The 14,394-nt window shown below is 46.8% G+C and overlaps 1 protein-coding gene across 4 annotated transcripts in view; it reads right to left on the bottom strand.

The window, feature by feature from the left end:
- LOC123760409 (piwi-like protein Ago3) overlaps window positions 1-14,394 on the bottom strand; it is a gene marked incomplete at its 3' end in the record, with an annotated part of 98,228 nt that overhangs the window by 70,620 nt on the left and 13,214 nt on the right. For all 4 annotated transcript variants that reach the window (XM_069338376.1, XM_069338379.1, XM_069338380.1 and 1 more), the window contains 2 exon segments: window positions 5,182-5,381; window positions 9,015-9,213. In XM_069338376.1, the coding sequence (XP_069194477.1) occupies window positions 5,182-5,381; window positions 9,015-9,213 (399 nt within the window).

Genomic DNA, 14,394 nt, shown 5'->3' with positions numbered 1-14,394 from the left:
GCTTCCCGGCGATATCCAGGGTGATATGTATTACCTTAAACTTTGGCATCAGTCAGTGTGGGTGGAGTTCTAGGCCTATCGGGGATCACGAGCCAGAACCTGGCCCTCCCTCAGAAAGGCACAAGGAGCAATACCCTATACAAATGCACATGTGATTTGGAGCATTCTACATCTGCCATCGACTGTGACAGGCACCCAGAAAGAAAGATAAGCGCTTCAAAACAAATCCCTATACTGTACTGGTTAAAACAACAATACTGGTTAAAACATCATCGCACCAAAATATTGTGAATATTAGAGTTTACCTGAAAAGGTGTATAGAAAACCACGACCTAACCTAACCTTGGGAGTGTAGGAGGTCAAGCATGTAAATAGCATTTATTGCTTCTTAATTACAATTAGTACTTAACCTATAGCTATATTGATATTACAATTTTATAAAACTAATAAAACAAAACTAAAGTATTTCAATAAATTATAAGGTAACTCAGGATATTTTCAAATTTTGTATAAAATCTCTATCATTTAACACTTTCGCGCTATCTGGACGCGCCGGCGCGTCCCGTTTCGTCTAACGCTAACGCATAGTGGACATAAAGTTGAGTCCTCTTTTAAAATATTTGTATAAAATTCAATTTTTATCCGATTTACTTTGGGTTTGTTTCAAACTGCGCGCTATGAGGCTCTCTTTCTCACCACTAGGCTGCATGGTACAATAAGTTCATGAAAGGTGTGGATAACTTCGATCAAATGGTATTTTGTCCCAAACGGGTTGCAGGTGGGTGACTTTAGCCGTTTATACTGGTAATGCTTCCCCCATATCATGTATTATATGCATATGTCTGTTTAGGGAATTTTATTCCGATCAATATACAACCAAAAATAACTGTGTGCAACAAGTATAAACTTGACAAACATAACAAAAGTAAAAACATTTCGTGTGTGTTTGACGCTCACTGATATGTTCCAGCGTTGTTTTATATTTGGCGCTATTCTAACTTACGCTTTGTTGATATTTTTTACCTATGGGCACATAGAACATTCTATTGCGAACACATTGACACAAAAATGAATGACGTACATAGAAAATTAATGTCATGAGAGTGAAATAAGTATAAACTTTCAAAGCGCCGTGCGTCGTCCCGTCACCGATACCGGGTAACAATTTCACCACTTCCCACACTCTTGCGGGCGGGCCGCATCATTATTCTACGCTTATATTCATATCACCGTGTTGGGAATTTCATTGCGAGTCCATTGATACCAAAATTAACGCTGTAGAATAAGTGTGGAGGTGATTACAATCCCAAGAGTAAAAACATTTTGTTGCTGATGGGCGCTCACGGCGAGTCATCTTCGTAGTTATTTATTTGGTGCTGGTATCCCTATACGTTTCGTGACTTTTTTTACTGATGTTCTTCTAGAGAATTTTATTGCGAACACGTTGGTACCAAAATGAAATACGTAGCATGAGAACTAAGGTCAGAAGAGTAAAAAGAGTATACACATTTTTGTTTTTACGCTTAAGCGATAAAAACGCTGCGCGCACATTCGGTTGGCTGAGTGACCTTTGCGGAAAGCGCGAAAGTGTTAATAAAACTGAAAAAGAAATTCTTTATACTGTATTTAAAACTTGTGTATATAGAATTGAACACAAAAACTTCAACCTAAAAATTTTGAGTGTATTAACAGAAAATGAGGAGAATATATGGGGAGGTAAATGTAACAGCACAATTAATAAGTGTATTTATGTACTATGCAGACAGTCAGGACTGTACTTATTACATTTAGTATTCAAACATACTGTCTATTCAGAGGAAGGATTGCAAAACACAAGAAAAACCACAGACCGGAGGAAGGAAGGACTCACCCTGCAAATGGCATTTCATTACATTCAACGCTGGTTTTCTGGGGAAAGCCCTTACGGCTCCCCGGAGCTACTTCACCAAGGACGAAAACGAGAGGGATGTACCTGGGAGGCGGTCGGTGCTCACATCTCAATCCGAAGTCAAGACAACAGACTGCAACTACCGACCCAAAGCGACACAGGCCCGAATAGGTCCAGAACATTAACGAGTTAGCATGCAGCCAGGACCCTGTTCGACTGCTAAAAGCCCCCATGCTCGATTGTCAGAACAGGACATGTTACCAAAGACAGCAGCAGGAGCAGCAAACTTACAAACATCATGGGCACGGGGATGGACTGCAGGCTGGCTAGCCTTAATAACCCTGCTGACGACCTGAGAGACCCACACCCAAGAACAGGGAAGAAAGGAAACCGGATCAACCCAAAGAGCGTCCCCTATTCACAGAGGTCGTGGCGAGCAACCAGACACAACACATGATACACCCCCTGGCCTAACCAACCAAGCACCAACAATCCAAGGACCCCTTCGGAAAGCAGCAGTCTCATTCTTCGCCAAAACAGGAGACGGCTGCAAACAAACAAACCTATCACCACAACCAAAAGAGCAGAAACCCCTTTGCCGGAGGAGAGCATGAAGCTTCCCGACCCAACCCCCAGAGACAATGACAACAAGAAAAGAGCCACAGAAAAACAATCCAGAACTGAAGAGACCACAACAAACCGAGGGGAAGAGAGCACTCTGTCCAAAGACCAGGACAGCTCAGGCGGCGCATGAGCAGGCCAGAGGTAAAACAGCACATGAGACAGCTTGCGAAACAGTGCAGAAGTAACATCTATACCGAAAGCAAGCTGCAGCGGCTCCGCCAACGCCGCACGATATGAGGTGACAGTATTCGGCATAAGATGACGGTCCTGAAACAGCCACGAGAGAAAGGACAAAACAACCTTAACCAAAAGTGAAGTACAACAACGAAGAGTCAAAAAGAAATGGAAGGACCACCAGGAAACTTCATACTGCCGCCGAGACGAAGCCCACAGGTGGGACACCATCAAAGCCACCTGATCACCATACAGATGGTGATACTCGAGTCAAAAAAGACCAAACGCGAAGACTCAAGGAGAAGATCGAACCAGCCTCGTAACAGACTGGACCAATCTGCTGAAAGAGGCGGAGCCAAGGGAAAACCTCCGGATTCGGACACCGAGCAAGCAGCACCTGAAACCATGGCTGGGCCGGCCACCATGGGGCCAAGAGGACTACTCTCCCTTGGTAAGTCTCCAAGTGAGCTAGGACCTGGAGCAATAGCTGAACCGGGGAGAAGAGGTACAGGAACCCCCACCTTGACCAGTACTGCTGGAAGGGAGCTGCATGTATCAGAAGATGTCTCGACCACACTGACACGAAGAGGTCCACCACCTGACGCCCAAACGTTTGGCAGAGCCAACTGAATGAGTCGGCATCAACCGTCCATTCCACGGACAGGAGAATGAACCAGGACAGGCCGTCCACCAGGATGTTGGACACCCCACCCGGACGTGAACTGCCCGGAGAGCCAAGGACCACATCGAACCCCCTCGGTTCAGGCAATGAACCACTGGGGAGCAGTCCGAATGGAGCCAGATCGTCGACCCACGGGGGACCCGAACCCTCCAAAGCGAAAACCACACCGCTGCGAACTCCTGCACCATGCTGTGGGCCCAACGGAGGATGGACCCCACCGCCCCTGGCCGGTCTGGTGAGCACTGGTCATAAAACCCAAACCAAGAGATGACTCGTCTGTGAACACACCGAGCAAGGGCTCAGGTAGGCACCAAGGAACTGAAGCCCCAAAAAACCCTAAGAGGAAGCTGGCGACTCAGCAACTAACGTAAGGTCCCCCAGGGGCCCGAACCCAGCGATCGCGAGAGAGGCGGAAGGAACGTCCCTAAAGGAACTAGAACAGCCAACGAAGCCAAACCCGACCCAGCGGGTAGACCATCATTGCAAAGTTCAGGCTCCCGCACAGGCCCTCGAACAACTATCGGGTGACCCAGGACCTACCCAGAAACAACCACACGTGGGACCGCAGCCGAAGAAGAGCCATACTATGATTTCTAGTACATCAGTTTTTGGCCTTAGGATATTTATACTGTAAATCAAAATCCAATGTATTGTTTGAGAGGATGGGTTGGGCTCCTGACATCTATCTCGCCACAGACAACAAAACAAAATGGGACCAACCATGGGCAGAAGTGAACAACCATGGGCAGAGGTGAACTCTAGGGTCATCAAGTAACCCTTGATCCTTCGAACAGGGGGAAAAAGAAAGATGATCAACCCATAAGGGATCCTCAGAATCGGTAGCACAAAGGTAGTGGCGGAGAGCTGCCACCGGAGACGGCACATGATGAATCCCTAGCCAAACCAACCAAGCATCAACGACCAAAGAACACTTCCAGAAGACAATCCGACTTGTTCTTCGCCAGAAAAGGAGCAGCCAGCTGCAAATGAACAAAACACCCACACACTGCTGGTACAGCAGTGTGTGGGTGTTTTGTCAACAAATGTTGACAAACGTCTGTCAACATTTTTATCCACCATAAAGAACAAATAAGCAGTTCTGGTGGGTATGGAGACAAAATCAAAACATAACATGGAGCCGACAACGACTCAACAGATGTCAACTTATCCAAGAAAATTCCTCCAAATATACTATGCATATTTCTAAGACTAGCCACAGAACTGCTATTATCACATCCCTATCACTAAATCCTGAACATGAATTCATTTCCACAAGGTTATATTCTAAAGGAGCATAAAGTCATTTCATGGTGTATACATGCACGAAACAGTGGCCAAGTGCTGTGGCTGTCTGCATCACACTGTGAACATCATAACAAGCATTGTATTCACTGATATATGCATGTTGTACATGATCTTCCTCACAGTTAGGATCATCAATGACACTATCATAGCAAAATAATCTCATTTACTTATTTTATTTATTAATATTACGTGGTGCTGTGGCCCTTAGATGCAGAGCGGTGCTGTGAGCTCCTGCTACATATGCCAGCCTTGGTTGCTCTCTCAGTACTGAACTGAGGCTCTCATAGCCAGGAGATATTCAGACAATTTTTTTTCAAGATGACATCTTTTTACTGCAGCCCTGAAGAACAGGATGTAAGCCCAGTGCACCTGCAGGAATTTTAAATCTTATGCTACATTATACTTAAAAACAACCCTGGTTGCAATGCACACCATCGATGAAACAATACTGGTCATGATGCACAATTTAAGGGTTAAGTCAAACAAAAAATACATCGAAGCTACTAACTTGTGCTGTGGCACGAGAACAGATCCTCTTGGAGCGTAGTAGCTCCTCCCAACCCTAGCCATTTTTAATACCTTCATGATACGGTTAAAAAGAACATTGTAGAGCTGGACACTCTTGTCCATATGTGAACGTTTCTTGTAAATTATCTTCACAGTTACAGTTTCCTTAGTAAAGGGATTTGTCGTGTAGTGCTGCACAATCTGAAAACACAAAATAATGTGGCATTACTCTCTACAGTAAATCAAGATTTAATATATTGACCAGACCACACACTAGAAGGTGAAGGGACGACGACGTTTCGGTCCGTCCTGGACCATTCTCAAGTCGATTGAGAATGATCGACTTGAGAATGGTCCAGGACGGACCGAAACGTCGTCGTCCCTTCACCTTCTAGTGTGTGGTCTGGTTAACATACTTTAGCCACGTTATTGTGACTCTTCGCCTGCAAGATTTAATATACTATTCTCCAAGAGAAATGTTTTAAAAACCCATGTGTGGACTAAAAACTAAGCATATACATTATGTCATTAATGGCAAATTCAGTAAGACCAAAAATAGAATGCATTAAACTGCACCTTTTAAATTTAGTTGCTTCATAAAATATATACAGCTGTATGTACTGAACTATATATGAGTTAATCTATTTAACTCCTCAGCTGTACACCTGTTTATATAGTGCAACACCTAGGTGCACATAAAATATAAATATTCTAAACAATTTTGTTCCTTCTAATATTGTTAAAATGCATTTCCCTAATTACGAAAAAACCAGCGTTGAATGTAATGAAATGCCATTTTCTGGGTGAGACCCGGAGGCTCCCCGGAGCTTATCCAGGCTGATATGGATATGATAGACTTTGGCATCTGTCAGTGTGGGTGGAGTTCTTAGGCCAACCGGGGACCACGAGCCAGAATATGGCCCCCTTCAGAGAGGCACGAGGAGCAATTGCCTATAGAAACCCCCATGTGGTTGTAAGCATTCTATGTCTGCCATCGACGGGTCAGGCACCCAGAAGGGTAAACATCCCAAAACAGACCCCTATTCTGGTTAAGAAATTGCTACTGAAAGCCGAACTAGTGGACAGAACTCCCCAAACAAAAACGAGCAGAGGTCACCACGTCACCGCACCGCCATCTGAGAGTCTTCCCCCCTCCCTGGGATGGGGTAGGGGGAGCCCCAGACCCCTCACACCGGCGACCCAAAACCCCAGTTCTAAGGCTGGAACCGCGGACAGAAGGGAGGGAGGGAGGGTAGCTGGGGAGCCTCTGGGTCTCACCCAGAAAATGGCATTTCATTACAATCAACGCTGGTTTTCTGGGGGGGAGCTTCTACGGCTCCCTGGAGCTACTTACCAAAAGATGAAAACAAGAGGGACTTACCCGGGAGGCTGTCGTTGCTTGCCCCCTTCAATGCGAAGTCGAGACAACTGGCTGCAAATGCCGACCCAAAGCAACGCAGACTCGACTAGGCCCAGGAACATTTACCAGGTTCAACTGCCAAAAACCTTGTGCCCGCATGTCAACCCAAGACGTGTTACCGAAGTACAACATTGGGCGACAACGGGCCCAGGCGGAACAAAGCCGACCGCTATGAGAGGTGACAACTAGCTGCACAGTACCCTGTGCCCCTACTAGTGCAAACTACCTCTTACCCTAAAGCGAATAAGGGTGCCAGAAACACCCCAGCATACAAAGGGGGGGCCGAAAGCCGAGCAGCAAACGACCAAGCAGAGGCAGAACCCAAGGAACTTATGGAAGGTGGCCCCATGCCCCAAGGGAAGGTAACCCTAGACACATGTAGTCCGAGTACTGAAGAATTACTCCTGGCTTGCGCACCCCCAAGGAACAGTCCCCACACCACTAGGTACAGAGCTGGAGACAAATCAGGAGCAAGAGCACACAACTTCAGCCTATCACATCAGCCTCAGAACTGGGGGCTTTGGGAAGCCGGCACAACGGGTCTGGGGGGCTCCCCTTTTCCCCTCCCAGGGAGGGGGAAGCTGCGCAGACAGCGGCGCAGTGATGTGGTGACATCATGCTCGTTTGCTTGTTTTTGTTTGTGGAGTTCTGTTCACTAGTTTGGCTTTCAGTAGCAATTTCTTAAACAGAATAGGGATTTGTTTTGGGATGCTTACCTTTCTGGGTGCCTGACCCATTCGATGGCAGACATAGAATGCTTACAACCACATGGGGGTTTCTATAGGCCATTGCTCCTCGTGCCTCTCTGAGGGGGGGGGGGCCAGGTTCTGGCTCGTGGTCTCCAGTAGGCCTAAGAACTTCATTCACACTGATGCCAAAATCTAACATATCCATATCAGCTTGGATAAGCTCCAGGAAGCCGTAGGGGCTCCCCCTAGAAAATAATACAAAATTGTATGCGATTTAATTTGGCTACTGCAAAGCCTGGAAGTCTTGTGATGGTGTCATGATTCATGAGCTTTCAATGAACAATTGCCACAAGGCGGTCGCCCCGAGCCAGTCGTGACGCAGGAATTGCTGCAAAGACAATTGTATTTATTCCAATGTCTCTTGATTACCTTTTTTCTGACTTTTGTTTCAGTAATATTATTCATTAATGTATCTTTTGAGATAATTATATAATAAAATATGTTGAACATCAGAATGCTTAAATATATTCCTGTCACCGAGTTGCACACTGTATTATTTGCTTTGGACAATGAAACATTCTGTTTTTGGTGCTATTATACTGTATACACATTTCACACGTAACTACGGTATGTACATTTTCATGTACAATTATGAGCCACTAAGCTGTTCATCAGGGTGTGGTAATCTCATAAAATGCATTTCACAGCTCAGCCTAGCCTGCATGGTTTGCATGACATTTTAACCGGGCACATTGAATATATAATATTTTCTCAGTATTTCTTATGTTTTACCATGGCTTATTCAAGAGCAACGATACAATGGGTTGTCAATAATGTTATTTGTATCTTACAGATACACACAGATATATTTGTCTCTAAGATGTGTACTATATTATTTGCTTTGAGCAATAAAACATTCGTTTTTTCTGTTATTACACTGTATACACACTTTATGTATAATTATATGCATTTTCATGCACAATTATGACCCACTAAGTTGGTCTGGTGAGTATGGCAATGACCAAGGAAAGTGTACATACGCTACTGTCAGAATATCCCACCAGACAAAGCAGTATGACGACGCAGAATGCGTCACGATGTACTGCACACATTCACTAATTGTAGGCACAATGTTGCTATTATTATCAGCATCCTGGCCAGCAAATCCTGAATATGAATCATTTTGCACAAGTTTATTTTCTAAAGGAGCATGAGGTCGTTTCATGATACGTAGATGCGCCAAACAATGGCCGAGTGCTGTGGTTCTGCACCACACTGTGAACATCATGAACAGCATTATGTTCACTGATATCTGAACATTGTACATAGTCTTTATTACTGTCAGGTTCTTCTATGATACTATCACAAAATAATAGCAGCTACTTATATATTTTGTCATTTTTAAGTGATGCTGTTGTCACAAACTGAGCAGCAGTGCTGTTAGCTCAATGCTGCATGTGCCAGCCTTGGTTGCTCACTCAGTACTGATGCACTCACACCCTGGAACGGTGTCCACAATTTTGTTTCAAGATGGCATCTGTTTACTGGAGACCTCAGAAAGCTAATGCAAGCCCTGTGTACCTTTGGGAATTTTAAAATCTTATGCTGCACCTTAATACTTGCCCTGACAGGATGCACACACTGAGCATAATTGGCCACCCCTTCTTCCAATGGGATGCACAGCCTAAGGGTTAATGCTGTACAGTAATTGTATTTGTAACAAACCTCATTGGGAAGTTTAATGGGCAGCCACAATATAGATCCATCAAAACTCTTCACCGAACCAATCTCATCTTTAATGGAATTTAAAAGGCGGAAGCGTAAATTTAGTGCATCAATTGGTGGTTCAAATTTAACCTCATATTCAAAAACAGCTTTATTTTCCTCGATAGACAGCCGAATCCAGTTTGTCATGGCAGAAAATCTGAAATAAGCAGAAAGTTTCTGTTTATTACAACCTTTAAAATCTGCAAGTTTAATCCTTAAACTGCGCAAAACGTCACATGATGTGTGACACTGAAGAAGGTATAATTCAAAAAATATTCGAATTATGTAAAAATTACTTTACAATGTTAACAAATCTCCAACTTATTGGCTTCAGCTTCGTGAAACTTTCATCAAAACATTTTCAGAAATTGATTTTAGACGAACATTAAAAAAAAAAAAACAGCATTGAATGTAATGAAACGCCATTTTCTGGGCGAGTCCCGGAGGCTCCCCGGAGCTATCCCGGCTGAATGGATATGTATATCATTCTGGAATCAGTCAATGCATGGCCTTCTTGCCTATGTGGGTACCACGAGCCAGAACCTGGTCCCCTCTAGAGAAGCACGAGGAGCAATGGCCTATAGAGACCCCCCTGTGGTTCGGAGCATTCTAAGTCTGCCATCGACCGGGACAGGCACCCAGAAAGGTAGAAGCCCCAAAACAAACCTACCTATTCTGGTCAAACTATTGTGACCGAAGGCCGAACATGTGGACAGAACTCCCCAAAGGAAAATTAGCGAACTAGCATGACGTCATCATGTCGCCGCACCGCTGTCTGCGCAAGCCCCCCCCCTCCCCGGGAGGGGGAAGGGGGAGCACCAGACCCACCCGCCGGCGACCTAACCTTCAATTCTTAGGTTGGATGTCAAAAAGCATGAAAAACAATGCCGATCGGAGGGAGGGATGTTGGGGAGCCGCCAGGACTCACCCAGAAAATGGCGTTTCATTACTTTCAACTCTGAAGCCCCAACCAAGGCTGGCAAAAACCAGAAGGAATGGCCGCCAGGGAACCAGGAACCCAAACCCGGCGAGCCGAAATGGAACCAACCCGGGCAAGCAGAAACGCCCAGTCCGGGAGAAACCCTTCCCCCAGGACCCTCGAAAGACCAACAAGGCCATACACCGAAGAGCCAGGGCCCAGGGAGTGGCCAACGAGGAAAACTAGCACCACGAACTAAAACGCAAGGAGCGAAGCGAAAAACAGCGACCCCGCAACCCTAAGGAGCAGCACAACCAGCTCCAGCAGGGAAGAACGACGCACGCGTCTGAGGTATACAGGAAGAGAACTATGCAGGAAGTGTACTGCAAGAAAACAAAAACACACGTTCCAGAAAAGGAACAAAGAAAAGCAGTAGCCAGGACCGGAATCCAAGCTACCCCTGTCCCAAAAAAATAAACCAGGAGGGCAGGAGCGGTCGACCGGAAGTTCAAAAACCTCCCGCAGACATTGCAACACAGAAGCCTGCAGGAAGAAACAAGGAAAAACTGAACTCAGTACCAAAACTGAACACTGGGGTAGTCCAAAATCAAGGAACTGAACATGGACAGAAGCCCACCCCAGCACCTAACAACAGTATAGCCAATAAACACTGACAAAGATTCAGCCCATATCTTAAGAAGCACATCAACAAACTGGAAAAGGTGCAAAGACATGCTACTAAGTGGCTCCCAGAACTGAAGGGCAAGAGCTACGAGGAGAGGTTAGAGGCATTAAATATGCCAAAACTAGAAGACAGAAGAAAAAGAGGTGATATGATCACTACATACAAAATAGTAACTGGAATTGATAAAATCGATAGGGAAGATTTCCTGAGACCTGGAACTTTAAGAACAAGAGGTCATAGATATAAACTAGCTAAACGCAGATGCCGAAGAAATATAAGAAAATTCACTTTAGGTACAGCGTGTGATATACCAATGTGCATCACACGCTGTGATGCACATTGGTACATCACTTTGCAATGTGATGCGTGTATGATGTTTGCATCACATTGCAAACAGAGTGGTAGACGGTTGGAACAAGTTAGGTGAGAAGGTGGTGGAGGCCAAGACCGTCAGTAGTTTCAAAGCGTTATATGACAAAGAGTGCTGGGAAGATGGGACACCACGAGCGTAGCTCTCATCCTGTAACTACACTTAGGTAATTACACTTAGGTAATTACATCACGCGTAGCAGAGAGGGGGGGGGGGAAAAACGGAAATAGGCAAGGAAAAGTCCAGAATACGGACCAAGTAGCAGCCGGCAATGCAACGTACACGACCAACCACAACGTGTGTCATGGGTGGTCACACATACACAAAGGGACACCCTATAGGGGAGCCGGTCGGCCGAGCAGACAGCACACTGGACTTGTGATCCTGTGGTCCCGGGTTCGATCCCAGGCACTGGCGAGAAACAATGGGCAGAGTTTCTTTCACCCTATGCCCCTGTTACCTAGCAGTAAAATAGGTATCTGGGTGTTAGTCAGCTGTCACGAGCTGCTTCCTGGGGGTGGAGGCCTGGTCAAGGACCAGGCCGCGGGGACACTAAAACCCCGAAATCATCTCAAGATAACCTCAAGATATATATCAGAGTGCACTCAGACACCGAAGGTAGGCAAGGAAGGAGAGTGTCCAGCGACCAAAGACCGAGTCAAGGAAGGAGGACACAAAGCACGGACCGGGGGAACAGAAGTGTGTCCAAGTAATGAGAAAAGACCCAGGCGTCGAAAAACTAAACAAAAATCACCAAAATGCGGGGCAGTGCCCCACAGTACCATGAAGAACAAGATACACAGACACGGTAGGCACTGTAAGACACACGCAAAGTGTCCAAGCAAAACACACAACACCTAACACCCCTGTTAGGTGTCAATGATGCTACCTTGTCAAGTGGGGAAGCGATAGGGTAGACAAGGATGGATTATTTAACACAGGTGGCACACAAACAAGGGGACACAGGCGGAAGCTGAGAACCCAAATGAGCCACAGACACACGAGAAAGAACTTTCTCAGTGTCAGGAAGCAGTAAGTGGAATGCACCAGAAAGTGATGTGATGGAAGCAGACTCCATAAACGGTCTCAAATGTAGAGAAGATAGAGCCCAGTAGGCACAGGAATCTGTGCACCTGATGACTGACAGTGGAGAGGCAGGACCAAAGAGCCAGAGCTCAACCCCCTCAAGCACAACTAGGGGAGTATTACAAGGTGAGTACCCCATCAAACAGAGAGAACCAGCACCCGACCGACAGAATTGCGACCATCAATACTTAGAATAAACCTAAAAAGTTGATCAAGCGATAAAGCACCTAAATTATTGGGATCGTCTCAAAGCCCTCCAAATATACTCACTAGGAAGAAGACGAGAGAGATATCAAATAATATACACGTGGAAGATACTGGAGGGCCAAGTACCAAATCTACACAGTAAAATAACAATGTACTGAAATGAACGATATGGAAGTAAATGCAGAATAGAACCAGTGAAGAGCAGGGGTGCCATAGGCACAATCACAGAACACTGTATAAACATCAGAGGTCCACGGTTGTTTAACACCCTCCCAGTGAGCATAAGAAATATTGCCGGAACAACCGTGGACATCTTCAAGAGGAAACTAGATTGTTTCCTCCATGGAATGTTGGACCAACCGGGCTGTGGTGGGTATGTGGGCCTGCGGGCCGCTCCAAGCAACAGCCTGGTGGACCAAACTCTCACAAGTCAAGCTTGGCCTCGGGCCGGGCTTGGGAAGTAGAACAACTCCCAGAACCACATCAACCAGTATCAACCAGGTAATCTCACCTGCGAAACAGACACAGTGTCACGACACAGCTGAGCCATGCAAGGGAACAGGAGCATCCCTAGTGGAGAACGTCCAGAGGTGCGTAACCAGTAGGAGAAGACGAGGTGCATGCAGTACAGAGGCGGAGGCGGCACCACTCAAAGAGCCGCCCCACACTCGCTCCAGAACACCCCGAGTATCCAGGGGGTTATGACCGGAGATAAGAGGAACGAAAACAGCATAGAATCCGCAAGAAAGAACGCTGAACACCAACACACATGTACACCATCCAGAAACAAAACGATCACCCCGGCCCCAGTGCCCGAGGTACGAACCACACCGCCGGTCTTCCGGGCGGCGTGGTTTGTACACCAGTCGTATGTACACATCGTACATACACCAGAAAGGTGTACGTAACGAATATGAGGAATGCCGAAACAGGATAGAGAAACGAATTGAACACAAAAAAAGGACTGGAGGGAAACCTCACTGGAAGTCAACAGACGTTCCAATAATATTGGAAATACCATAGAGATTCGCGAACCAACGAGAACTGTGACAAGCAAGCACAAACGCATGGAGGCACATGCTGGCCCAAAGACACCCCAGACCAAGGGGTGTACAGGGATCCCAAAACAAAGGGAACAGCAATGCGGCCTGAGTGCAAAAAAGGAGAGGAAAGGGGTGAAAAGCACCCCCAGGAAGGACGGAACCGACAGACCCGAAGGGACACGAAACCGAACCCAGGGAGGGGTAGACCCGAGACCACCACGAACGCAGAGGGGGAAAGAGAAAAACCCCACTCATAGGAACTGCAAGCCCCACTCCGAGGGTACAAAAACCCAAGCGGGGCAAAACGGGGCCTAGGCCCCCCAGGCAACCCCTCCCCAACCCGGAACCCCTACGGCAGGACCTGGGGTCGAGTCGTTCCCCCAAAGCCCCAGCCCCACAAGTAAAAGCCGGGGCAGCTGTACAAAACACTAAGGAAGGAGGCCCACTGGTCAGACCCATACGGCACGGCTGGAGGAACAGGCTCAAATGCCTCCGCCGCCACCCCGGAAGAGGGAAACCCCCGAGACCACCCGAGTCTCAACCCAACCAGACCCCGCCCCAACCCCGAAACCAGCATACGGTTCGGAGCCGGAAGCAAGGGGTAGGAGGTATGCACAACAGAAAGGAAAGGACGAGGAGGAGCAGATGGAACCGGAGCCAAAACGACTCCCACCCCAAGTCCAGACCCCTATAAGCAAAACGGGGTAATCTCGGGGCATCTGGGGCCACAACCAACCTAGAGCACTGCAGCAACCTAAACCTAACATGCAACGCCGCAGCTCCCTGCACCCGCATATTATTATCAGTGGCTTGGGTGAATGGGAGTACGTCCAGGCAACACATGTCACACGACTCCGGATCAAAACAAACATCGACCCAACAGGCAGCATGGCGGAGGCAAAATCGGTGAGTGTCACCCTGAGACAAGGGGACAGCAACCTTCAAACTCACAAGATGTGAGGGGTTATTCAGGGGGGTCACATCCATCGGACCACGGAATCCCTGTTGGGTTTCCCAGGGCCCTTAGC

Source organism: Procambarus clarkii, chromosome 39, assembly GCF_040958095.1.
Source record: "Procambarus clarkii isolate CNS0578487 chromosome 39, FALCON_Pclarkii_2.0, whole genome shotgun sequence".
NCBI classification, from domain to species: domain Eukaryota; kingdom Metazoa; phylum Arthropoda; class Malacostraca; order Decapoda; family Cambaridae; genus Procambarus; species Procambarus clarkii.
The sequence above is the reverse complement of the archived record's forward strand: the minus strand, read 5'-3'. Positions and strand labels throughout refer to the sequence as shown.